The 27,137-nt window shown below is 42.8% G+C and overlaps 1 protein-coding gene across 8 annotated transcripts in view; it reads left to right on the top strand.

The window, feature by feature from the left end:
* MGLL (monoglyceride lipase) overlaps positions 1-27,137 on the top strand; it is a 201,363-nt gene that overhangs the window by 143,230 nt on the left and 30,996 nt on the right. For all 8 annotated transcript variants that reach the window (XM_053670313.1, XM_053670311.1, XM_053670318.1 and 5 more), the window contains 2 exons: positions 16,643-16,779; positions 18,197-18,307. In XM_053670313.1, the coding sequence (XP_053526288.1) occupies positions 16,643-16,779; positions 18,197-18,307 (248 nt within the window). The remainder of the gene's footprint in view (positions 1-16,642; positions 16,780-18,196; positions 18,308-27,137) is intronic.

Raw genomic sequence — 27,137 nt, forward strand, 5'->3', positions numbered from 1 at the left:
TATAGGTATGGCCCTCTAAAAAATATTGTTTGCTTTTGGGGTTTTTTTAGCTTCATATAAAATGGCTAAACTGCATACTTATGCAGTTGTCTATGACTTGCCCTTTTCACTTTATATTTTCTAAGGTTCATCCAATTTGCTAAGTGTAATTTTAGTTCATTCATTTTCACTACTGTAGAATAATCCCTTTTGTTACACTGTGTCCATTCTGTAGCTATGACAATAGGCTGTCTTATGCCTGCCTCCTGATACACTTGTTCAAGAATTTCTCATGGGTGTAGGTATACCTAGAGGTAGAATTACTGGGTTGTAAAGCATTGAATTTCAAAATTATAAGACACCAAATTGTGTTCCAAAGTGGTTGTACTAGTTTTTCTCTCTTCTGTAACATATATGAGGTTTTAACTCTGTTTAAGTTTAGAAGTGGATGTTTAATCCTAACAATGCTTAGTGCCACTCTGGCAAATATCCACAAGTAGCTACCATTCTCCCTCTGGGTCTGAGTGTCCATGACTCTCACAACTGGCTCCTGCCAGCCCAGTCATGTAGTTCTCAAGGCCTCAGGCTCCACAGTAATTGCCTGTCTCATTGACCTGAACCACATGTCTTTTTTTAAAAATTTTAATTAATTTTATTTAGTTATTTTTCAAGTACAGTTTTTTGTCTATTTCTCCCATCCCAGCCTCCCCCGCTGAACCACATGTGTTGCAAGAGTCCCCTATTCTGGGGCTTGCTGACCTCCTGTGGGTTGGCCAGGAATGCAGGCCCAACACCTTAACCATGGTGGAAGGTCCTCTTACCACTCATGTTCCCAGGGAAATCAAAGCCAGCCCTCTGGAGCCTCAGTTCTGTCTCAGCCCTCACATGTCCCATGCCTGCCTTGCTGGTGGGAGGAAAGATCCCCTTGGAAATCAGGAATTGAGGAACTCATGAGGTTAATGTGAAAAAATACAGCAGTCTGCTAAAGAACTAATAGTACCTTGGATCATTCTACCTGGGTGTTGTGGACTTGGAACAAAGCCAAGACCAGAGCAAGTTTTCTAATTAGTTCTTTCATACTTTGACAGAGCTGGTTCCTTTGGCAGGCTGAGCCAATGTAGCCTATGGAATGTGGCCAATGTAGTCTATGGAATGCGACCAGCTTTGAGGGTCAGAAAATGCTATCTGGTTGCTACCTCCAAAGGAGCAGAGGTGAGACATGAGAGATTTCTGTTTTACAGAAACCTCCAACAGAGAGCATGTGTGATAGGGGTTAGAAAAACGGCGACTGTGGGCCCATTATATACCGACGCTTCACCAAGAGGGGCGATGGCACTGCTTTCACAGTGAAGTTGGCAAAGGGAACTAGGCACCCCCATGTCTTGTGGAAGCAATCTCCTCACTTTAGACTTTCCTCTCTGACTTTCAAAAGATAGAGGAACTGGTGATAGAAAATGCTGGTCTGATGTTAACATGTATTCATTTGCCTACACTTTAAATAATATATGCCACATCCTTTTATTCATTATCAAAGTAAGAAATGTTCAAGGTAGATTTAGGTGGGTGGATTAGTAATGCATAGAGGCACCTGTTCAAACCACTGTGGTTAATGGGTGGGCTCCAGAATTAGTCACCTTCAGGTCAAATCTAACCCTGCCACTGAAAGGCCTCATGCAGAGTTTTCAACTCCTTGGGGCCTCTGTCTCCTCACCTATAAGGAAAGTAGATGATGCTGTAGGTCAGCCTTTGAGTTAAAGGCTGTATTCTTCTATTCTGACCAGTGTGGCTTAGTTGATTAGGCATCATCATGCAAAGTGAAAAGTTGCAGGTAGGATTCCCAGTCAGGGCACATGCCTAGGTTTCGTATTCAGGGTTCATACGAGAGGTGACCAATTGGTGTTTCTCTCCCCCTTTCTCCCTCCCTTCCTCTCTCTCTAAAAATAAATAAACAAAATCTTTTTTTAAAAAAACGGTTGTACTCTTCTGTGTGGGGTCAGAGAGGGTTTCCTCGGCCATTGCTCTGTCCTCCATTTTAGATCTTCTCTCATTGGCTGAATCTTCATCCCACCCTACCCAAGTAATAGCTCTATACCCTAAACTCCCTTCCTCTGCTCAGAGGCAAAGCTCTCCCCTCCTAACTCCTGGTAGTCTGAACAAAGGCCACTTTATGGTTCCCTGTACACAAGTATAGTTATAGTTGGTGGACAAAGCTTCGGACAAGACTTTCCATGATTATCTTGTGGCAAAAGTGATCTTATGAGGTCAATTACAAATTTGTTTTATATTTTAATTACCATTGTTTTCAATAGTATATTAGTTTCAAGGTTATATAATTTACAGAGTGACCTCTGCAATAAGTATAGTGCCTTCCTAAACCATACATAGTTATTGCAATATTATTAACTATATTATTTATGCTGTACCTTACATGTATGTGACTATTTTGTTACTGCCAATTTGTACTTCTTAACCTCTTCACCTCTTTCATCTAACCCCCCCAAACTCCCTCCTACTTCACCATTATTGGTTTGTGTTCTGTATTTATGTTTGTTTCTGTTTTGTTTGTTTATTAATTTTTTTAGCTTCCACATGTAAGTGAAATCTTATGGTGTTTGTCCTTCTTTGTCAGACTTATTTTAGTTAGCATAATATACTCTAGAACCATCCATGTTGTTGCAAATGGAAAAAAAATTATTCTTCGTACATATAAGTTCTTTGAGTCCTGTTTCCTATACCATTTTTATCTCTCCCCATCTATTTTATACCAACTAATTATGCTTTTTCTTCCCTGTACCTTTTCCTTGCTATTCGTCCCTTCCCACTCCCCACTGAAAACCCTCCATGTGATCTCCATTTCTTTGATTCTGTTCCTGTTGTAGTTGTTTGTTTAGTTTTTGTTTTCATTGTTTTTCTTTCCTTTTTTTAGGTTCATTTGTTGATAGTTGTGAGTTTGTTGTCATTTTATTGTTCATATTTTTAATCTTCTTTTTCTTAGATGAGTCCCTTTAATGTTTCATATAATAAGGGCTTGGTGATGATGATCTCCTTTAAGTTGACTTTATCTGGGAAGCATTTTATTAGCCCTTCCATTCTAAACAATAGCTTTGCTGGATAGAGTAATCGTCAATGTAAATCCTTGCTTTTCATAACTTTGAATACTTCTTTCCACCCTTCTTACCTATAAGGTTTCTTTTGAGAAACCAGCTGATAGTCTTATGGACACTCCTTTGTAGGTAACTCTTTCCTTTCCTCTTGTTGCTTTTAAGGTTCTCTCTTTGTCTTTAACCTTGGGTAATTTGATGATGATGTGCCTTGTTGTGTTACTCTTTGGGTCCAACTTCTTTGGGACTCTCTGGGCTTCCTTGTTGGGAACCACCCTGCCTGGTTTCAGAAGCTGAAACCCCCATATGGCTAAGGCTGAGTGAGCAACCTTCAGACCATAAGCCACTAAGGAGACAAAGCTTATCTCCCTGGCAGGAGCAATACTTCTGCTCCTTTTACTTCATCCATAACTGGCCCCCAATGCTTGATTGGTTAGCCAATGATGGGTAAGATCTCCTAAGGGGGGAATGACCTAAGACAGGCACAATCATGGGGAAGCCCCAGGGAAGGACTTGGGGGCCTATAGCAAAAGGGGGTGATGGACCCTCACCCCTTGGCTTTGACAATGCCTGAGTCCTCATTCTATCTGTGAGAAGTCTCCTAATCTATTGGCTGCCTTAATTCCCCTGCCTAATTTAAGCCTGAAACAATGACAGAGGGCAGTGCAGCCCATGCTGGAAAGGGCAGGTTCCCTGGGTGATCAAGCCTAGGAAAGAATATGTAAAATTCTGTGAAACCTGCTTTGTTTAGAATGATCTCAATTAAATGATAAGGGTCCAAGCAGGAAATGAGTTTGTTTCCCAAAGTTTTGTAGCACTTTAGCTAACAGACCCTGACTCAGAATAGGCCCTGTAGTCCTTTGTATGCTCTCTATTGTTTGATCCTTACTGCCTGACAATGATTAATAAACTTTACCTGTATTCCCGTGCAAATTGAAACCAAATAAAACCCTGTCAAGGCAAGGGTCAGTGCACTCTCCTCTTGAGAGAGTGGCCATGCTGTCCCTTTTCCTCCACAGGACTTGGTAGTCCATGTAAATTTGTCTCATATCTCATCCATAATGCTGCAGACACTGCAGGCTGGTGTCTGCATCACTTCCTGGACTTCCTGGAAGTCTATGTCCTTTGTCAGATTGGGGAAGTTTTCCTTCATTATTTGTTCAGATAAGTTTTCAATTTTTTGCTGTTATTCTTCTCCTGCTGGCACCCCTATAATTCAGATATTGAAGTGTTTCAAGTTGTCCCAGAGGCTCAAAAGTCTCTTTTTATTTTATTTTTTGAATTCTTGTTTCTTCACACTGTTCCGGTTGGATGTTTATTTCTTCCTTTGTTCAAATCATTGTTTTGACTCCTGGTTTCATTCCTGTCACTGTTGGTTCCCTGAATATTTTGCTTTATTTCATTTTGGGTGTCTTTCATTTTTTTGACCAAGCTCAATCAGTTCTGTGAGCATTTTGATTACCAGGGCTTTAAATTCTCCATCAGATAGGTTAGCTATCTCCTCTCCACTTACCTCTCTTTCTGAATTTTTGCTCTGTTCTTTCGTTTTGGCCCTATTTCTTTGTTCAGGGCACCTGTGAAGTTGTAAGGGGGTGGGCAACCCAGTCAGGGCAACCCTCCTTGCTGCACTGCTGCTTGTGAGGGAGGGGCCAGAGAGGGAACAATGCAGCTCCCCTACTCATCTCTAGCCCACTTTCCAACAGACTCTCATGTCAGACTGAGAGTTACTCCAGTAACTCCAGAGTTACTCCCACCTCGAAAACCACCATAGTCCACAGCCAGTTCTGAGTCTCTGTCTTCCCTTAAGTCAGCCCCACCCACATGGTCTGTTGCTTCACTTCAGGTTCTCTCCCTCTGCTGCCTTATGGGTCTGGTTGTTGTGTATGACTGTTTCTTTAATTTTGTGGTTGTTGGAGTTCCATGCAGTTTGATTTTGTGGCACTTTTGGTTATTTATTGATTTTTAGATTGGTTGTTATCCTCCTTTTGGTTATGTGAGGAAGCTAAGAGTTTCTACCTACACTGCCATCTTGTCCAGAACCTATTTTTAACTTTTTTTTAATTTATTTTTTATTGATTATGCTGTTACAGTTATTCTATTCCCCCCCTTCATTCCCCTCCACTCTGCCCCCCATCCCCACCATTATCCCCCCTTTAGTTTATGACCATGTGTCTCAAGTTCTTTAGATTCTATATTCTTGCCCCCCAATCTATTTTCTATCTACTGTCTATGCTACTTATTTTCTGTACCTTCTCCCCCCTTCTCCTCCTCCCACTCCCCTGTTGCTAACCCTCCTTGAGATCTTCATTTCTATGTTTCCACTCCTGATCTAGCTGTCCTTTTAGTTTGCTTTCGTTTTAGGTGTGGTTGTTAATAACTGTGAGTTTGTTGTCCTTTCACTGTTCATGGTTTTTTTTACTTCTTTTTCTTAGATAAGTCCCTTTAACATTTCATATAATAAGAGCTTGGTGATGATGAACTCCTTGAATTTGATCTTATCTCAGAAGCACTTTATCTGTCCTTCCATTCTAAATGAAAGTTTTGCTGGATAGAGCAATCTTGGTTGTAGGTCTTTGGATTTCATTACTTGGAATACTTCTATCCAGCCCCTTCTTGCTTGTAAGGTCTCTTTTGAGAAATCCGCTGACAGTCTGATGGGGACTCTTTTGTAGGTGACTGTCCCCTTAGCTCTTGCTGCTTCTAGGATTCTCTCCTTCATTTTAATCTTGGCTAATGTAATTCTGATGTGCCTTTGGTGTGTTACTTCTTGGATCCAACTTCTTTGGGACTCTCTGAGCTTCCTGCATTTCCTGGCAGTCTATTTCTTTTGCCAGATTGGGGAAATTCTCTTTTATTATTTGTTCAAATAAGTTTTCCACTGATGGCTGTTCCTTTCCCCCTTCTGCTACCCTTATAATTCGGATGTTGGAGCGTTTAAAGATGTCCTGGAGGTTCCTAAGACTCTCCTCATTTCTTTGAATTCTTGCTTCTTGACTCTTTTCTGTTTGGCCATTATTTGCTTTCTTCTGGTCCACTCCATTGATCTGAGTCCCAGTTTCCTTTTCGTTGCTGTTGGTGTCCTGTGCATTACCATTCATTTCAATTAGTTTCGCCTTCATATATTTGTCTAATTTGTCGGTATAATCAACCAGTTCTGTGAGGATCCTGATCACCAATGTTTTAAACTGTGCGTCTGTGAGTTTTGCTATTTCTTCATCGCTTAGATCTATTGGCTCTGGGGCTCTGAGATCCTCCTGTGCCATTCTTGGTCTGTTCTGGCCCTTTAAGTGTGAGAAGCGGCACCTTGGATTCCCAGGTCGCTGGGTTGTGACGCTGTATGTGGGGGCGTGGTCAGAGCGGGGAAATGGCGGCCCCCTCTACTGTTTCTCACAGCTGTGTGCGGAGGAGCAGCTCCTTAGGTGGTTCACCTGGGCCGGGCCACTCAGAGTAGCTGGGTTATGACGCTGTATGTGGAGGTGGGGTCAGAGCAGGGAAATGGCGGCGCCCTCCACTGCCGCTTGCCGTGGGGACCTGCCGGCCAGGTCCAACCACCCACTCCCTCACCTGTCCACCCGCGCACAAATGTGCGACCTCAGTCAACACACAGCCCCGCTGCCCCGCTGTCTCCCCCACGGTCGCTCGCCTGGTTGCTCGCTCGGTCGCTCACTAGGTCCAACCCTGCGCCTGAGTCCGGCTGACCGAGACCTGTGCAATCCCGCTTCACCAGCCGCTGGTTTCGCCCCTTACCGGTCAGGCTGAAGAATTTGTTGTTAACGGACTTCTGAAAAGTTCAATTTTCCATGTTCTGGCTATGTTTTCTGTTGCTAATATTTAGTTGTCTCTAAACTTGGTTGTGTGAGAAGGCACGGCACATCCACCTATGCCTCCATCTTGGCGGAAGTCTCATTGATGTTTTGATAGGCATTTCACTGACACTGTAGATTGCTTTGGGTTCTTTGGACATTTTAGTGATGTTAATTCTTCCTACCTATGAGCATGATATATGCTTCTATTTATTTGTATCTTCTTCAGTTTCTTTCTTCAATGTCTTACAGTTTTTTGAGGACAGGTCTTTTACCTCCTTGGTTAAATTTATTCCTAGGTATTTTATTTATTTCATACAATTGTAAATAGAATTTTTTTAAATTTCTCTTTTCTGATAGTTCATCATTGGTACATAAAATGCCACCAGTTTCTGAATATTAATTTTGTATTTTATTTAATTTATTTCTCAGTCGTAATAGTTGTTTGAATAATTTTCAGTGGACTTTTTAGGGTTTTCTATATATAGTATCATGTCATCTGAAAATAAGAACAGCTTTACTTCTTCCTTTCAAGTTTGGATGCCTTTTATTTCTTTTTCATGTGTGATTGCTGTTACTGAGACTTACAACACTATGTTGAATAAAAGTGCTGAAAGTAGACATCCTTTTCTTATTCCTGATCCTAAGGAAAATGCTTTTAGTTGTCTTACTGTTGCATATGATGTTAGCTGTGGGTTTGTCATATATGGCCTTTATTATGTTGAACTATATTCCCTCTGTTCCCACTTTGCTGAGAGTTTTTTTAATCAGAAATGTATGTTGGATTTTGTTAAATGTTTTTTCTGTATCTATTAATATGATAATATGAGTTTTACCCTTCGTTTTGTTTATGTGGTATATCACATTAATTGATTTGCAGGTATTGAATCATGCTTTCATCCCAGAAACAAATCCCATTTGATCATGGTGTATGATCTTTTAAATATAGTGCTGAATTTGATTTGCTAATATTTTTTAGATTAGTTGCATCTATGTTCATCAGAGATATTCACCTATAATTTTCTTTTTGTAATGTTGTCTGGTTTTCAAATCAGGGTAATGCTGGCTTCATAAAAAGCCTATTTTTTTTTAGATTAGCTTGATAAAGAATGGAACTAATTCTTTTTAAATATTTGGTAAATTTCACCTCTGAAGCCATGTGGTCCAGGACTTTTGTCTGTTGGGAGTCTTTTGACTAGTGATTCAATTTTATTAGTAGTTATTAGCCTGTTCAGATTTTATGTTTTTTGCTGATTCAGTCTTAAAAGATTGTCTCTAGAAATTTATCCATATTTTCCAGGTTGTCCATTTTGTTCATACATATTTGTTTGTAATATTTCTTTATAATCCTTTGTACTTCCTTATGTCAATTGTTACTTCTCTCCTCTTACATTTCTGATTTTATTTTTAGTCCTCTCTTATTTTGTTGATGAGTCTGGCTAAAAGTTTATTAATTTTGTTTATCTTTTCAAATAACTAGCTCTTTGTTTCATTGACCTTTCATATTTTTTAGACTCTCATTTATTTCCACTCTGATTTTTGTTATTGCCTTCTTTTGACTCACTTTGGGATTTATCTGCTCTTCTATTTCTTGTTTTTTTAGTTGTAAGGCAGTGAAGCTTATTTACTAAAAATGCAAATTTCACTCTTGTGACAAAACCCTCCTCAACTCTGCGTCTCTCCCTCCAGGTAGAGGCCACATCTCGACAGTGGGATCTGACCCCAAAGCACCACAACTCTTCTCACCAGAATTTTTGTCCTCTCTGTCCCACGCCTGAGCCTCACTCTCTCTCGCTCTTCTTTGGACATGGCCATTGTTCCAGTTCACTTCAGACTGTACTTCCTCAGGAGCCTAGGCGAGAAGCCTGGGCGGTTTCTAACACTCCCAGTGACCAGTTTCTGTGTTCATAAAGCTCACATATGTGCCTAAATAGTGTGCCTTGGGGAACATCCTTGAAAGCAGTGAGTTCATAGACTCGGTGAATGAATGTTGCTAGTTGTTGTGTGAATTCCAGTGTCAATCTCAGCTCAGCCCTTATGTTTCCATCATACTTACTCCCAAATATTTGGAAGGCTTCCAAATCATGAGTCTTGGTGGCCTCCATGTTTGCACATCTTCAGAAGCTAAAGAGCTCAGCCACATAGCGAATGAGCCTGTCTTATTATGACACCACCAAGCACTCACAGGACTCACCTCGGGTGTGAACAGCTCTGGACACACACTAAGAGAAAAGGTGCCATCTGTGTGCTTTCACAGCAGGTTCTTTATCTGTTTAGGAAGGGCTTTATTTTCATTCCATTGGTCTCTGAGCCTCCTGTTCTTCCCTGTGTTTTTCATTGAGATTTGACAGTCAAAGCACTAGATTTGTAGTCTGAAGTTTGCACTCAAGTCCTTGCCTAGCCTCTAACTCACTGGGAGACTGAATTCCATCTAATCTTTCTGAGGGACAGTTTTCTCAGCTAGAAATTGGGGGTAAGAATCCTGGATTCACAGTTATGAGGATCAAATGAAATAAACTCTGATAGTGGCCTTTGTAAATTACACACTGCCACACAAATGTCAAGCATTGCTTTTTGAATGCTTAATCTCTCTTTCCTTGTTCCAGGCTGTATTTTACCAGCCTTTTCTTCTATTAAGAAAATGGGAAGCATTTGAGATCTTGCTCCCTGGCATATGTTATCAGTTTGGCTTAAATAAATTCTTATAAAAATTTTCATGGAAAGAAAGGAAGGGAGAGAAGGAGGGCAAGAGACAGCTCAGAACTCAGAGGGGCCACTCCTCAAAAAACTAAACAGAATTATCATATGACCCAGCAATCCTACTTCTGGATCTACACCCAAAAGAAGTGAAAGCAATGTCTGTAAGAGATACTTGTCTTACAGACAGGTAAGATGTTCACAGTAGCATTACCCACAGTAGCCAAGAGGTAGAAGCAACCTAAGTGTCCATTGACAGTTGAATGGATAAACAAAATGTGATAGATATATGCATACAATGGAATATTATTCAGCCTTAAAAAAAAGAACAAAATTCTGTTACATGCTATAACAAGGAACAACCTTGAGGACATTATGGCAAATGAAATAAGCTGGTCACAAAAAGACAAAACTATATGATTCCACTTACAGGAGGTTCTTAAGACTAGTCAAATTCATAGAGATAAAAAATGGAAGGTTGGGTGCCAAGGGCTGCAGGGAGGGGAACTAGTAGTAAATGTTCAATGGAGGTATTAGTCAGCCCAGGCTGCCATAAGAAAGTACCACAGAGTGGGTGGCTTACACAACACTTATTTTCTCATAGTTCTAGAAGCTGGAAGTCAGAGATCAAGGCATTGGCAGGGTTAGTTTCACTGACGCATGTGTCCTTCATTTTTGGATGGCCATCTTCTTCCTGTGTCCTCACATGGTCTTCCTTCCATGTGTCTGTGTCCTAATCTCCTCTTATAAAACACTAGTCCAATTCAATTAGGGCCTACACCAGTGACTTCATTTTAACTTAAGTATCTTTTTAAGGGCCCTGTCTCCAAATAGTCACTTGGGATTAGGACTTCAACATGTGCATTGCAGGGGAGGGGTGGTGCACGGAATTCAGCCCATAACAATGAGTATGGAGTAAGTTTAGAAAGATGAAAAAGTTCTGGTGATGGATGATGGTGATGGTGAATTGTGAATATACTTAATACCACTGAACTGTACACTAAAAAAAATTGTTAAGATGTTATAAATGTTGTGTTATGTATATCTTACCACAATACAAAATTAAATTTTAAGAGGGAAAAAATTCTAAGAGAGGCCAGGGAACTGAAGGTACTGCTGAGAGGGTGACAGAACTGGTGGGCCCTGGGCTTCATCTGATGGTCAGAGAGGAAAGGTGGGGACACGTGGGGGAGGGTGACAGGAGAATAAAAAACAGGAGTCTGTGTTCTGACCACACTGAGTTTCTGAGACTGAGATCTGGGTGGCCAGTCAGTTTCAGGTGATGATGAATATTCATCCTTCTCATCTGTGAAATAAGTATTATAACTATTACTATAACAGCTTCCTCGAAAAAGCAGCAGAAAGGATTTGGGCAGATACTCTTTGCTATGTGGTCCCCTTTCTCACAGAGCTCACTCTTTTTTGCAGTTTTCAGACAATCATATCAGCTGCTTTCAGCCTGAATGTGGAAGCCACAGTGAGTGTGCTGTTTCTATAGTGACTTACGTCCTTCTGAGGGGGCAAAAGTAGAGAGATCCTAAGAACCGGGGGAAGTGAACAGTCCTGCTGTGTGTTAAGTAATTTCCATTGGTGAAAACATCTGTTTGGTTTTATCCATAAGATGTCTCTAGTAGTGCTTAATTGTCTTTAAATGCATTCAAAATAATTTTTTAGATTGTATTGTGATAGCTCTCATATCAGCATGCACTTAAAAAACTGATCAAAATTGGTGAATTTTTGTGTAGCCATTTTAATATTGAAGGTGGAAGAAAATAAGCAACATTTTCAGCATATTGTGCTTTATTATTTCAAGAAAGGTAAAAATGCAACTGAAATGTGAAAAAAAGATTTGTGCAGTATATGGAGAAGGTGCTGTGACTGATGGAACATGTCAAAAGTGGTTTGGGAAGTTTCATGCTGGACATTTCTCACTGGATGGTGTGCCATGGTCCAGTAGACCAGCTGAAGTTGATAGTGATCAAATTGAGACATTAACTGAAAACAAGTAATGTTATACCATGCAGGAGATAGCTGACATGCTCAAAATATCTAAATGAATGAAATTATTGGTGAAAATGAAAAATGTGCCTTTTTTATTGATTATGCCATTACATTTGTTTTATTCCCCCCCTTCGTTCTGCTCCACCCTGCACACCCCTCCCCCAACATTCCCCCCTTTAGTTCATGAACACGTGTCTCAAGTTCTTTAGATTCTGTATTTCCCCTACTATTCTTACGCTCCCCCTATCTATTTTCTACCGATCATCTATGCTACTTATTTTCTGTACCTTCTCCTCCCTTCTCCTTCTCCCACTCCCCTGTTGCTAATCCTCCATGTGATCTTCATTTCTATGGTTCACTCCTGATCTAGCTGTCCTCTTAATTTGCTTTTGTTTTAGGTGTGGTTGTTGATAACTGTGAGTTTGCTGTCCTTTCACTGTTCATCTTTTTTATCTTCTTTTTCTTAGGTAAGTCCCTTTAACATTTCATATATTAAGGGCTTGGTGATGATGAACTCCTTGAATTTGGTCTTATCTGAGAAGCACTTTATCTGTCCTTCCATTCTAAATGAAAACTTTGCTGGATAGAGCAATCTTGGTTGTAGGTCTTTGGTTTTCATGACTTGGAATACCTCTTTCCAGCCCCTTCTTGCCTGTAAGGTCTCTTTGGAGAAATCCTTTGACAGTATGATGAGAACTCCTTTGTAGGTGACTGTCCCCTTATCTCTTGCTGCTTCTAGGATTCTCTCCTTCATTTTAATCTTGTCTAATGTAATTATGATGTTCCTTGGTGTGTTCTTCCTTGGGTCCAACTTCTTTGGGACTCTCTGAGCTTCCTGGATTTCCTGGAAGTCTATTTCCTTTGCCAGAACTGGGAAGCTCTCTTTTTTTATTTGGTCAAATAAGGTTTCCACTCATGACTGTTCATCTTCCCCTTCTGGTACCCCTATAATTCAAATGTTGGGACGTTTAAAGATGTCCTGGAGGTTCCTAAGCCTCTCCTCATTTTTTTGAATTCTTGTTTCTTCATTCTTTTCTGTTTGGTCATTTTTTTCTTCCTTCTGGTCTACTCTCTTGATTTGAGTTCCAGTTTTCTTTCCATTACTATTGGTTTCCTGTGCATTACCATTCATTTCAATTAATTTAGCCTTCATATGTTCCTCTAATTTGTGACTAAAATCAACCAGTTCTGTGAGGATCCTGATCACCAGTGTTTTGAACTGTGCATCTGAAAGTTTGGCTATTTCTTCACTGCTTGGATTTATCGGATCTGGGGCTCTGAGTTGTTCTTGAACCATGTTTTTATTTGTTTGTGCCTGTTATGTATGAGGAACAGAGCCTTAGGTGTTCACCAGGATGGGGCCACCCAGGTTGCTGGTTTGTGATGCTGTATGTGGGGGCAGGGTCAGAGAGGGAGCAATGGTGGTCCTCTCCGCTTGCCCACTGCTCGGCCCCTCCTATTTATCTGAGCGGAAATGTGTGAGCCCGCTGCCCTGCGCCATGCGGTCTCAATACTCGCCTCTTCACTGGTTTATCTGCAAGCAAATGCTTGACTGACCTCTGACAGCCAGCCATGCCTCTTCCCTGTGTCCGCCCCTAGCTAGCCCACACCTGGGATCCACACCTTTGGCTGCCTGTGCACCACCCCAGTTGGGGAACTTTTTGGCCAACCCACTCTGCTGCTGGCTTTGCCCCTCTTCCCGGTTTAGCTGAGCATTTCGTTGTTTTCGGACTCCGTATTGTCGATTTTCTGTGTGGTTCGATTGCGTTTATTGTTGTTTAAACTTTATTGTTTTTAGATTTGGTTGTGCGCAGACGCAAGGTATTTCCACCTATGCCTCCATCTTGGTGGAAGTCCAAAAAATGTGCCTTTTATTTTACAGAAAATATCATATGTACTTTTTGGCCCAACCAATAAAATTCCAGGGGGCTAGAACTGGACCTTTTTTTTTTTTTTTTGCTTTGTTGAGACAATTTCTAGTGAGCACACTTGACTATTTTTCTGTTTGCCATGTCTTCTGTAAAAAGAAATGACACTTTATCTGGTAAAAGGCTAACATTAGAACACAACTGTGAGGATCAAGGAACTAGGAAAATTTGAGCCTCGTGTCTTACTCCTGACCACTTTGCAGAAAATCAGGTTTAGTAAGCTTCTCCTTATATCTGCCTTGGTTTCTTCCTTGGAAACAGCCACAGGGAAGACATCCTGGCTTTGTGGACAGGGTGTGCTGTATGGTTCACTTCCTGACTGTGATCTTGGGCAAGTTTCTAATGTTACAGAACAGACCCGGGGGAGCAATTATTGGTCCACCCAAGGATGCCAAAAACTGTTACAGAACACACCCACACAAACACACACAAAGCTGGGGGGGGGGGTCACGATATACTATTTACTGAAAGGATCCCCTGCTAGGTTCGTTGTGTCTGCCACCAGAGGAAATACATCTCTCAATGCCAGAGATTTGTGAAAAGGAAAGGAAATGTTTATTTAATGCTATACAGGCTTAAAGTAGTTACCTAACATCTTCATTAAAATATCAAAGTCCTTTTTGGAGACCCACAGTTGCCCACAGTGCTTCCTTCTCCCCCTGCCCTAATTTGGGGTACTGTAACTCTGGAAAAGAAGCAAGTGTCCGTGATTCAGGTTGCTGGCACCATTGGCTGTGTCGCCATGTAGTCAGGATCTCCAATTAATCCAAAGCCATGTGGCACCTTCTCATGGCCTACTGGCAAGAGTTCTTTCACCCTTCTTCCAGGCAAAATCTCTCCTGCTTCCCAGGCCATGTGGCCAAAGGGAGCACCCCAAAGCTGCATGGTCCTCTTCTCTCCACCAAAGCTGTGGGGAGGTGGGGGGTTGCCCCTCTGCCAAAGCTGCATGGTGATTTTCTCCACCCAAGTTGCAGGGGTACCCACTCTAGCCAAAAGTGCGTGGCTCTCTCTGCATTGCCACAGCCATTTGTTCCTCTCTCCCAAAGCTGTGAGTGGCTCTCCCTTCTCACATGCCTGTGGAGGTCCCCACTCTGCCATAAGCACATGATTCTTCCTCCAGTGGCTGCCAAGTCTGGGTTTAAATCCCCTCCCAATCTTCCTCTGCAGCCCCATTTCTACTCCTCCTATAATTGGCTACGCTTGCCAGCACACCCATATTCTTCCAGCTTTCCTGGGCTGCCATAGTGAGTCTGGGCAGGTGTGGCCCCATGTTGTGGAGCCAATCATCTCCAAGCTCTTGTGCAGGTGCTGTCACCTGGGAGACCTGCCCTCAGTTACATCTTGGGGGGGAGTTCCTTTCATCCCCTTGGCTCATAGCATGGCCACAGCTATTTAACATATCTATGCAGCCAGTTGAAGGTTATAGATACGTTAAATTGTTACGGAACAAGAGGTCCAAGGGGGGGCAATATTTGGCCCACCTAGGGACACCAAGAATTGTTACAGAACAACAGGGGCCCCTCCCAAGGATGGAGTACTAATATCTACTGGGTTCTTCTGTCTTCCACCAATTGGAAAGACATCTCTCAATGCCAGAGATTTGTGAAAAGGAAACAAAATGTTTATTTAATGCTATTTAGGCCTAACGCCTCCACTAAAATATCAAAGTCCTTTAGCGTATATACCTACACACACACACAGCTCTCCCTTCTCCCACTGTCCCAACTCTGGGTACCATAAATCAGGAAAGGAGTACACATCCATTTTTCCAGGCCACTGGTATCATCAGCTGTGTCAGGCAGGATCTCTAGTTAATCCACAGTCACATGGCACCTTTTCATGGTCCACTGGCAAGAGTTCTTTGTACCCATTTTTCCAGTCAAAGTATCTCCTGCTGCCCAGGCCACGCAGACAAAGGGGGCACCCCAAAGCCACCTTGGCCTCTTCTACCAAAGCTGCAGGGGTCCACACTCTAACAAAGGCATGTGTCTTTCTTCTTCACCTGGGTGCAGGGGTCTGCACTCTTCCAAAACAGTGTGGCTCTCCTCTCCACCTCACCAAGAGGGGATCCTTACTCTGCTGAAACCTTGTGGCTCTCTTAAATGGCTGCAGGGGTCTGCACTCTGGCCAAAACTGCATGGTTCTCTCTCCTCTTCACCTTGGCAAGAGAGGGTCTTAACTCTGCTGGAACCTCATGGCTCTCTCCCTCAATGGCTGCTGCATCTGGGTTTAAATCTCCACCCCCATCCTCCTTTGCGGCCCCATTTCCGACTCCTCCTACAATCAGTTACACCAGCCAGGACTCTCATACTTTCTCAGCTTTACTGGGCTGCCATCATTAGTCTGGGCAGATATGGCCCCATGGCATGGAGCCAATCAATTCCAAGCTCTCACGCAGGCGCTGTAATCTGGGGACCTGTCCCTAGTTACATCCTGGGTAGAAGCCACTCCCTTCTCCCTGGCTTAAAACTTGGCTACAGCTATTTAACATATCTATGAAACCAGTTAAAGGTTATAGATATGTTAAATAATCATTCCAGAGGTTAGCTGCAAAACTGTTGCTATGCAAAACAGCTCTCAATGGCCCTGGTTCCATTTGTTTCTTCCCCCTGGGGAGGTGAGGACATCTTAATATTTCCTGGATACCTTGAACTCTGGATGCCATCCCAAATCCTTTTTTGGGGCCCCCCTCTTGGCTGCACCCTGTTACAAAATGACCATGCCAGAGGTTAGCTGCAAAGCTGTGGCTGTACAAAACAGCTCTGCCTGTTCCTGCTCCATGTGTCCCTTCCCCCAACTCACACCTGTGGGTGGAAGGGGTGAGGACATCCTATATATCATTCTAATATTTCCTGGACACCTTGAGTTCTGGATCCCATTCCAAATCTCTATTTGGGGCCCCCCTCTTGGCTGCACCCTGTAACACTAACCACCCTGAGCCTCAACTTCCTAATCCGCACAATGAGGGGAGATTAATTCCCATGTCCAATAGTGGTTAGAAAGGGTTCAATGAAATGACCCATTCGGGTTCTCAGAAAAGAGTGGCTGGTAATTCTGGTGAAGAAACCACTGAGCTTTAGCAAGAATCAACCTCCTAGTTACTGCAGTTCTCTCATCTCCCATTCCCTTCCAGTTGGCCATGGACAGAGCGAAGGGGAGAGGATGGTAGTGTCCGACTTCCATGTTTTCATCAGAGATGTGTTACAGCATGTGGACATCATGCAGAAAGACTACCCAGGGCTTCCTGTCTTCCTTCTGGGCCACTCCATGGTAAGTTGACCATAGAAGATCCAGTCCAAATCAGGCCTGTGGTGAGTAGGCAGTGTGAGAACACTGTCATGAAGAAAGGGCAGCCCTGCCTCCCTACCTCATCTGCTCTTCCCACTTGGCTGGCATACCCCACCCTGTGGGCCCTGCACTTGGAGTTCCCAGGCTATTTGGTGCTTAGGAAACAGGTTAGGTTCAGAGTCCTGGAAACAGCCCCAGAAATAGCTCAGAGAAGCCCATTACTTCCCACCAGGGCCCAAGGCACCAGGAGGTGGCCAGCCAGTCCTTAATGAGGAGGTCAGGTATGTGGCATCTTGGGAAACTATCTTTTTTTTAACCCTGTTTCCACCTCAGAGCCATTTCATAGTGATGCTCTCAAGGGTACTTCTGCTCCCTGCAGAGCCACTTCTCAGAGATGGGACGGTGCTTCAGTCCTTCCTACTTGCTTCAGAGCCATACAGTACAAATGGGAACTAGGGACAAAGGCTCCCCATGGACTCAATTAATGGTCATTCAGAATTCTTTTCACCTTTTAAATTTATAAAACCCTGTAAGAATTAACCAAGTATAATCTTTAAATTGGGAGTTCTCAAACTTGCAGTGCCCAGGGCAAATCTTCCTCTGACGGCCTGACATGTTGGCCGACAGAAAATTTGAACTGCCTGATTTTGAATTTTGGGAAACTTTTCACTCTAGGACAGAGCTGCCACCCCCTTTACCACAGCCCAGCTCTGTACCTGCATTTCTCTGACCTGCCTGGCCCCTGTAAGCATTTGCCCTTTCCACCCTTGGTTCAAATTACCTGCAGCTTCAGCAAACAGTCAAGGTCTCAGACCTTCAGCACCATCCACATTCACTAAATATTTATCTTGAACCCTTTCTGAGCCAGGGGGAAAAGTGTAGCAATCTCTTATTATCATCAGATTATAAAAAAAGAAGGAAGGAAGGAAGGAAGGAAGGAAGGAAGGAAGGAAGGAAGGAAGGAAGAAAGAAAGAAAGAAAGAAAGAAAGAAAGAAAGAAAGAAAGAAAGAAAGAAAGAAAGAAAGAAAGAAAGAAAGAAAGAAAGAAAGGAAGAAAAGAAAAGAAAGAGAATACCCTTCTATTAAGCCTAAGAGAATGGATCAATTGGATGTCTGCCAGCTTTTGGTTTAAAGCAAAGTAGGAATGTGTTGTTTAATTTACAGCCCACAAGCAGGAACCTTATTTGTACCTCTCTGAAATGTTTGCTCTTGGGAAAAAAAAAAGTGAAATAAAATAATTGCAGACCCAGTTTATCAAACAATCAATGGTGCCTATTCCAAGGTGGACTTCCTCTGGGCTCCTTGGCCAGGCTTGGGAAGACCTCATTCATGGAGCTCATGGGAAAACATGTGCTGGTTGAAGCCAGCACACAGCAACTCTGCCCATTTTGCATTGCAGGGAGGTGCCATTGCCATCCTCACAGCTGCAGAGAAGCCAGGCCACTTCTCAGGCATGGTTCTCATTTCACCTCTGGTTCTGGCCAATCCTGAGTCTGCAACAACATTCAAGGTAAATGGACTTCTGATTCTGTGAAACTCCTACGCCTTCCCTGGGACCTCCATTTATAGCTAGAATCTGGAAAGAGGCCAAAGTCCATTCTTGTACTTAACACACTACTATGTTAAGGTTTGGACAAATTTTGAACATTATTGCCACTGAGGTTCTCTATAATTTCTAAATCAGGTGATCTTTTTCCCCAAAGATAAAGGAAAAGTGATTTCCTGTGTGTGCATGTTTTATTGGTGAACATTAAAAGGAAGAAAGGGTTACTAGTGTTAGGATCCCAGCAAAGTAACCTTTGTTAATAAGTCACATGCAAGGCTCAAGCTGATTTTCACTGAATATTTGCCAATTTTAGCCAAAAGTACACAGTAAGTGGAATTGCAGGCTACTTGTAATTGCAACATAGAGTCTTGTTCACTGTAGCTCTCCTCCACCCCAAAGTGCTTTCCCCTCTGATTCTAACTCAGCCATCATTTTGTTTTTCTGGTTGTAATGTTACATATGGCACACTTGTTCACCTCTTGGTCCTGGGGATTTGAGCTACTTTTTTTTAAAAAATATATTTCATTGATTATGCCATTACAATTGTTCTATTTCCCCCTTCATTCCCCTCCACTCTGCACACCCCTCCCCCAACATTCCCCCCTTTAGTTTATGACCACGTATCTCAAGTTCTTTAGATTCTATATTTCCCATACTATTCTTGCCCTCCCCCTATCTATTTTCTACCTACCATCTATGCTACTTATTTTCTGTACTTTCTCTTCCCTTCTCCTTCTCCCACTTCCCTGTTACTAACCATCCATGTGATCTTCATTTCTATGGTTCTGCTCCTGATCTAGCTGTCCTCTTAGTTTGCTTTTGTTTTAGGTGTGGTTCTTAATAACTGTGAGTTTGCTGTCCTTTCACTGTTCATCTTTTTTACCTTCTTTTTCTTAGATAAGTCCCTTTAACATTTCATATATTAAGGGCTTGATGATGATGAACTCCTTGAATTTGGTCTTATCTGAGAAGCACTTTATCTGCCCTTTCATTATAAATGAAAGCTTTGCTGGATAGAGCAATCTTGGATGTAGGTCTTTGGATTTCATGACTTGCAATACTTCTTTCCAGCCCCTTCTGGTCTGTAAGGTCTCTTTTGAGAAATCCGCTGACAGTCTGATGGGAGCTCCTCTGTAGGTGACTGTCCCCTTATCTCTTGCTGCTTTCTAGAATTCTCTCCTCATTTTAATCTTGACTAATGTAATTCTGATGTGCCTTGGTGTGTTCCTTCTTGGGTCCAACTTCTTTGGGATTCTCTGAGCTTCCTGGATTTCCTGGAAGTCTATTTCCTTTGCCAGATTGGGGGAATTCTCTTTTATTATTTGTTCAAATAAGTTTTCCACTTGTTGCTCTTCTCCTTCTCCTTCTGGTACCCCTATAATTCGGATGTTGGAACATTTAAAGATGTCCTGAAGGTTCCTAAGCCTCTCCTCCTTTTTTTGAATTCTTGTTTCTTCATCCTTTTCTGTTTGGTCATTTTTTTCCTCTTTCTGGTCCACTCCTTTGATTGGAGTTCCAGTTTCCTTTCCATTATTATTGATTTCCTGTGCATTACCGTTCATTTCAATTAGTTTAGCCTTCATATGTTCCTCCATTTGTGACTAAAATCAACCAGTTCTGTGAGGATCCTGATCACCAGTGTTTTGAACTGTGCATCTGAAAGTCTGGCTATTTCTTCATTGCTTAGATTTATTGGCTCTGGGACTCCGAGTTGTTCTTGAGCCATGTTTTGATCTGTCCATGCCTGTTATGTGTGAGGAGCAGAACCTTAGATGTTCACCAGGACTGGGCCACCCAGGTTGCTGATTTGTGATGCTGTATGTGGGAGCGGGGTCAGAGAGGGACAATGGCAGTTCCCTCTGCCACTTTCCACCACTGGGGCCTGCACAGTCTGTCTCACCGCTCGCTCTTTCACTGGTTTATCTGTGCACAAATGTGTGACTGTGGTCCACCCTCAGTGGGTCTGCCACCTTGCGCCCTCAGTGGGTCCACCCGCTACTCCACACCTGAGATCCGCCCATGGCTGCCAGTGAGCCTGGGTCACACACCCGGGTAGGTCCGGTGGATCTTTCCTGCCTGACCCCACTCTGCTGCTGGCTCTGCCCCTCTTACCAGTTTCGCTGAATGGTTCATTGTTGTCAGACTTCCGTATAGTTCAATTTTCTGTGGTTTGGCTGTGTTTTTGTTGCTAAAACTTTGTTATTTTTAAACTTGGTTGTGCGAGAAGGCACAGTGCTTCCACCTACGCCTCCATCTTGGCGGAAGTCTTTGAGCTACTTTTAACAAGGCAAACGAAACAATAATACTACTACCAGAAGTAGAGCAGGTGCCTTATCCCCCTGAAAAAGGAGAGGAAACTGGTCCTCAGCTTGGCTGCTTAATTGTGAATGTGGGTTGTTGATATATAATGAACCTATCCTTGAGGGGCATGATGTTTGAGACAGTTAATAATCTAATGAGATTAGAGAATCCCCATTCTGTGTATCTCCTAGAAATGCTCCAGTTCACGCAAGTGCTGGGTGGGAGTGCTGCCTCCTAAGCCAGTTCTGGGAACTCTCAGAGGAGCACTAAGGGTGAAGTGGTGGGTAACAAGGCTATGGGAACTGAGCGGCCATCAAATGACAGCAGGATTATTTAAATCAGTGGTCCCCAACCTTATTTAAATCAGGGACCAGTTTTATGGAAGACAATTTTTCCATGGCCTGTGGGGGGGAATGAGGGAGGATGATGTTATAGCCTGCCAACAGATGAGGCTTAATTGCCACTTGCCACTCACTGATAGGGTTTTGATATGAGTCTGCAAGCAATTGATTTATTATTGTATCTGTGCAGTCAAACCTTTCTGCTGCTGATAATCTGTATTTGCAGCCACTCCCCAAAGCTAGCATCTCTGCCTCAGCTCCACCTCAGAATCTCATAAGGAGTCCACAACCCAGATCCTTTGCATGAGCAGTTCACAGTAGGGTTTGTGCTCCTTTGAGAATCTAGTGCTGCCACTGATCTGACGGGTGGTGGAGCTCAGGCAGGAGTGTGAGCAATGGGAGTGGCTGTTAATACAGAAGAAGCTTAGCTCACTTGCTTGTTGCTTTCCTCCTGCTGTGCAGCCCAGTTCTTAACAGGCCATAGATTAGTACTGGTCTGTGGCCCCAGGGGGTCTGGGACCCCTGATTTAAATCATTGCTTTAGTTCTGATGCCTTTGGTATTCTCCACAGAACCCAGACAGGGGAGCACAGGACAGGGAATGAAATCTTATCAAAATGTCCTCAAATGTTTCTGATAGCCCACAGCCACAGACTTAATCCTTAGAAATGGACTGGCAGGCCCTGTGTATAGGCTTTCAATTAGATAGCTAAATTTTCACCAATTTCAAATGAGGAAAGGTTGAGCAAAAGAGAAATTTGGAACTATCTGATAGTGTAATCAGAGAACAACAATTTATTTAGTTTGAGGAAGAAAAGAGATGGATAGCTCTTTTTAATTTTACTCAGTTTTAAAGAAATCACCACTGCATTATTGAAACTGACTATTATTAGTAAATTTGAGTGTGGTATGGGACAGCCTTGGAGGTGGGAGCCACTGTATGTCTGCCATGGAAAGAACCAAGGTCAGCCACAGAGTCACCCGCGGCTACTTTTTGGCCATTTAAATGTGCAAGAGAGAACATGACCTTTTAGACAGCTTCTATCATGACTATAATTGCATAATGTGAGCCAAACCAGTCAAGGGCTCTTGTCCAAGTAGAATAAGCAAGACCAGGGTAACAGAGGGGAGAGGAGATCCTTCTGCCATTCATGTGCTTGGAGTCATGAAAATTTACTCAACTCAACATTGGGCATATGCTGTGCTTATTTCACTTAACTCCCTCATAGCCTAGGGAGAGTTCATGACTTGCATTTTATGGATAGAACTTGAGGCTTAGACCAGATGAGTGACTTCCAGGATCACACAATTTGTGTAATGGATTTGAATCCAAGGCTGTATACTCTTCATCTAGGGTGTTTCCCCATAGAAGAAAGTGGATGTATTCAACAGTAGATACTTTTCATTAGAGAAAAGCCACAGACTGTGGGGCTTTTCAGGTGATGTGTACAAGGGTCATGGCAGCTGAGCTGTGAGGTGGAGCCAGCAAGATCTTTTCCCAGAGTCACTGGTGGAGATGGAATTTCTGGGCAAGGCCACACCAACATGGCCTTTCAGAGCCCTGTGCTAACAGATCATCTTCTCAAATCTAGGGCCAGCTGTCCCTGAGGATATGTAGGTCTCTTCTTATTGACCAAGATGAATTAGATTTCCTGTTTCTCAGATGATTAGAATCAGATCTGAGGACATGTTCTCCCCAAGGATTCTGTTGCTGCCCCTGGCTCTTGGGCAGTTTTGACTGATAGAATCTATGATTCATTTGTCTACACACTTCAGATGACTTGATCACATTGCACCCATCTGGTCCTGTGTGACAACCTTCCAGAAAGAGTCTCACTGAATTTTTTTTAATTTAATTTTTTAAATTATAATGTAATACATTTACACAAGGGAAGGCTTCTTTCCCAGTTGTAATTCTGGCTGGAGGTGGACAGCCAGAATTACAGAGGGAGTAGATGCATCTTCTGTGGACACACGTATACCCTCCTTTGCTCTTGTGTTTTACACAAGTGCAACATCCTTCCTGAAGTTTTTGTTTTATTGTTCTCTCTTGGTTGGCTGATTTGTTTTTGCAAGTTTTAGGTTGAATTTGGTCACTTGCAAACCATTTCCTCTTACAGCTCCTTCACCATCAGAATAATGAAAGGCCCATTATAAGATGAGCTCTGGATTAGTTGAAAACCTGCTATAAATGGTCTAGAGACTGAGAGGTCTGACTATAGAATGGGCTCTGGTTTAGATGAGGCCCTAGTGCAAGATGGGCTCTGGATTAGGTGAGGTCCTGTTGTAGGATGGGCTGTGGATTAGACGATGTCCCACTGACTGATCTTCAGGTCATTTATATGCAGTGGATTGCTCTTATGGTTCCAGAAGTGGACAGATTCCTATAGGCCACCTCTTGCTAATAAAGCTGAGACTCAGGAGGGACCTTTCCCTGAGTCGGTGGCATTGGCAGGGGGCCATAGAATGCAGAGTCTCATGAGTCATCTGACTCATGACTCCTCACCCAGAACTCAGCTCAGAACTTTTCAAAGGTTTATTTCATAGCCAGGAGTTTCTGCTGTAGAGGTCCTTGATATCATTAAAGCAGACAGTGTGAGATGTCAAGTTTTTATGTACAGAAGGTCATGTAGAAGGTAACATCAGATAGTTGACACAAGAAATATCAAAGCCTGAAGAGAATTTTTATCAGTGGAGCCAAACTGACAACATATGGAAAGGAGCAACATGTCAAATGCTGCAAAGAATAATAGTTTTGCCATTCCTTTTATTCACTTGAGATTAAAAAGGGAATTTAAGAAAGATTATATGGAAATAGAAGAAAGCAAGACGGGGTTCAGATTACAGGACAGTTAAGATTATTTGCATTCTTAATTAAAACCACAATGAGATACCACTTTACACTGGTCAGAATAGCCATCATAAATAAACAAAGCAACAAACAAGTGTTGGAGAGGTTGTGGAGAAAAGGGGACCCTAATTCATTGTTGGCGGGATTGCAGACTGGTACAACCATTATGGAAAACAGTATGGAATTTTCTCAGAAAAATCAAAATAGACCTGCCTTTTGACCCAGCAATTCCACTGCTAGTATTATATCCTAAGAACCCTAATACACCAATCCAAAAGAACCTATGCACCACAATGTTCATAGCAGCACAATTTACAATAGCCAAGAGTTGGAAGCAACCTAGGTGCCCATCAGTAAATGAATGGATCCAAAAATTGTGGTACATATACACAATGGAATTCTATGCAGCAAAGAGAAAGAAGGAGCTATTACCATTTGCAACAACATGGATGGAACTGGAAAGCATTATGCTGAGTGAAATAGGCCAGGTGTTGAAAGACAAATACCATATGATCTCACCTTTAACAGGAAGCTAACCAACAAAACAAGCAAGCACGCAAAATATAACCAGAGACACTGAAATAGAGAACAGGGGGACAGTGACCAGAGGGGAGGGAATTTCAGGGGAAAAGGGGGAAAGATTTACAGGAACTAGTATAAAGGACACATGTACAACAACTAAGGGGGGTGGAAATGGAAGGGAGGTGGGGAGCACTGGGAGGGGCTGGATGGGAGTAAAAGAAAACTGTACTGGAACAACAATTAAATAAATTTTTTAAAAGATTATTTGTGTTCTTGGTGGTTTTATCTGAGAAGAAGGGGTGTGAAAGGGGGCATCCTCAAAGGTATGTTTAACATAGATGCACAGAAACAATGGACAGGGCTTGCTTAAAGCAAAGCCTTTCAGTAAAGAATGTATATGCCTAGGGTGTGACTACCCACCATGACTGCCCAGCTAGTAATTTATGATCAGGTCACTCTGTGAGGTTACTTTCTGTAGAACCTCTCTTTTTGTCCACATCCTCTACCCTGAAATGTGAGAATGCCAGCTCTCCCTCCCCCACTCCTACCACCAATCTTGCACACATCTGGTTTTTACATGGATTCTCTGTTTTCAACAAGCTAGGCTGAGCAGAGGCTTCTGGCCTTCAAACACTGTGCTAAGAATGTGGTTGCACAAGGGAAATGAGAGCAGGAGAAATTTAGAAACATAAATATAATGCATCAGACCAAGTCTTGGCTGTTTATGAGGTCATTTCATGGAGATTATGCTCTAGGGAAGGTAGGGCTGGAGTAATAACAGGGACAGAGGGGAAACCCATGGCTGCCCAAGTAAGAAGATGTTAAACTCTGAGCTTAACTGGGGTCTCCTCAGCTGCCCATGAGGACACCCAGGAATATGTAGCAAGCTGCAGAGCACCTTCTTTCCCTGAGAGTCCTCAGAGTCAGGATTGAAATACTCCTGGGCAGAGCCTGGGGTCCAGATGGGGCTCAGCCTTCTCGAAGTCTAGTCTTCTAAAGAGATCTTCCTGCCTATTGCCTGGAGGTCAGATGCAGAAGCCAACTCTTCCAGTGCTTTCAGATGCTTCCACTCCCCACCAACAAGGGCACCTGGCAAAGTAGGGAGAAATTAATGGCCTTTATAAATCTAACACTTTTGGCTAACATCCTCTCCATCACCATTCTATAAGGAGAGAAAATTATTTCCAATGTATACACAATGAAATGAGGCCAATTGTCTCATTGAAGGTCAACTTGGGCACCAGCTCTGCTAGCAAGTGTGGCTGGATGCTCTCTTTCACTTCAAAACCCACCCAAATCAGGTTTCCCTGACTTTATCCCACTTCACAACTGAATACCACTCATCTGTTTTTAGTGACCCACACCCAATAAGGCCCTTGTAGCAGTGGGGAGGTGGAGGGAAAATGGGCAAGGGCATGAGGGATTGCCACTCTTTCCAACTTCAAGTACATTTACACCCAGGAGTTAGGGACTTAGCTGTTCTCATGAATTTGACAGCAGCAATGCACCCTGAGGCATTCATACCTCTGTCCTGCAGTCCCCTGCTCTCTTAACATCTGGGGTTCAGACTTCTAAATACATAGGACTCCAGGAAGAAGTTATCACTTCAACACATCCTTTGAGAGCCCCAGCAGCCAGCAAGTTTTTGGTGCTTTTTCAGGACTTATTGACAAGGGTACGCAGTGCTTTCTATTCTATGTCTGCTTGAGGGTCAGTTTCCCTCCTGAGACAGTCTCAGCCATCCTCTGACCCTTGCACTGGTGTCACCTGCACAGAAGACATGGAGTTCTAGCCCCCTTTTGCACAGGTCAGCCTGCTGGAGCTACTTTAGAGGATAGCAATTGTGATTACCTCCCTTATGTCAATACTTTCATGGGCAGAAGTTTTAAAATAATCTTAGGGGGCCATTAAAACTTCATGTAAAAATACAGGAATTTGTACAAGTCAGTAGTATTTAAAATGATGGGCCTGCAATTAATCCAGGAATGCCATTAGGACACAGCAAAGACATAGAACACATTTTGGTTTCTTGCTACTTATAAAGTAGACCTTGTTTCTAGGGAATTTTCCCTTTTGTAAGTTTTTTTTTAATAATTTTGTGTTTTAGCTGTGGTATGACATTTGTTGCAAAGCTGCAGGTCACTTACTTTTTCTACACTGTCCACTCTGAATAACACCGGCATGTTCTCATTCCTTCATCAACCAACACCTGCTTCTTGAGATTCTCCTGGGGCCAGAAACCTGAAGGGCAGTTAGGGTCTAGCACTGTGGGAATCAGGTCTCAATCAGGTAACCTTCCCATCAATGCTTCAACTTTAGTTTTATTGTCCCCTTTTTACAGAAGAAAAAAACTGAAGACAAGAGAATTTCTTGGGGATGCAGAACCAAAGGTCTGATGCAAATCTGCCTGACTTCTGGTCTCTGAGACTGATTGTTCCACTTTATCACCTCCTCTTCTGTGGCTGGTAGTCAGTGACTGAATGTCCATTCATTGTGAGTCTTGGCCTGCAAATTACCTTTGGGCAATAAGACCTGGGGTCCCTGTTGAGTCAGTGTCACTGAGCTCTCTGTGGTTGCACAGACTTGACTTAGCCTGTTGGAATCATGATGATGGTGAGGGTCTGTCACTCCAAGGGGGTCCTATTTAGGGCCATTCCTCTCCTGAGCTGGATCTCTACACTCACACAGGATTATCCAAAAAGTTTGGTCGAAATGACATCAAGAATGGTAATACCTTGTGTTGTACCATCTTCATGGTGAGCCATTCCACCTCCCCTTCA

Source organism: Artibeus jamaicensis, unplaced genomic scaffold, assembly GCF_021234435.1.
Source record: "Artibeus jamaicensis isolate MK-2021 breed Jamaican fruit bat unplaced genomic scaffold, CSHL_Jam_final contig_558, whole genome shotgun sequence".
Lineage (NCBI taxonomy): Eukaryota > Metazoa > Chordata > Mammalia > Chiroptera > Phyllostomidae > Artibeus > Artibeus jamaicensis.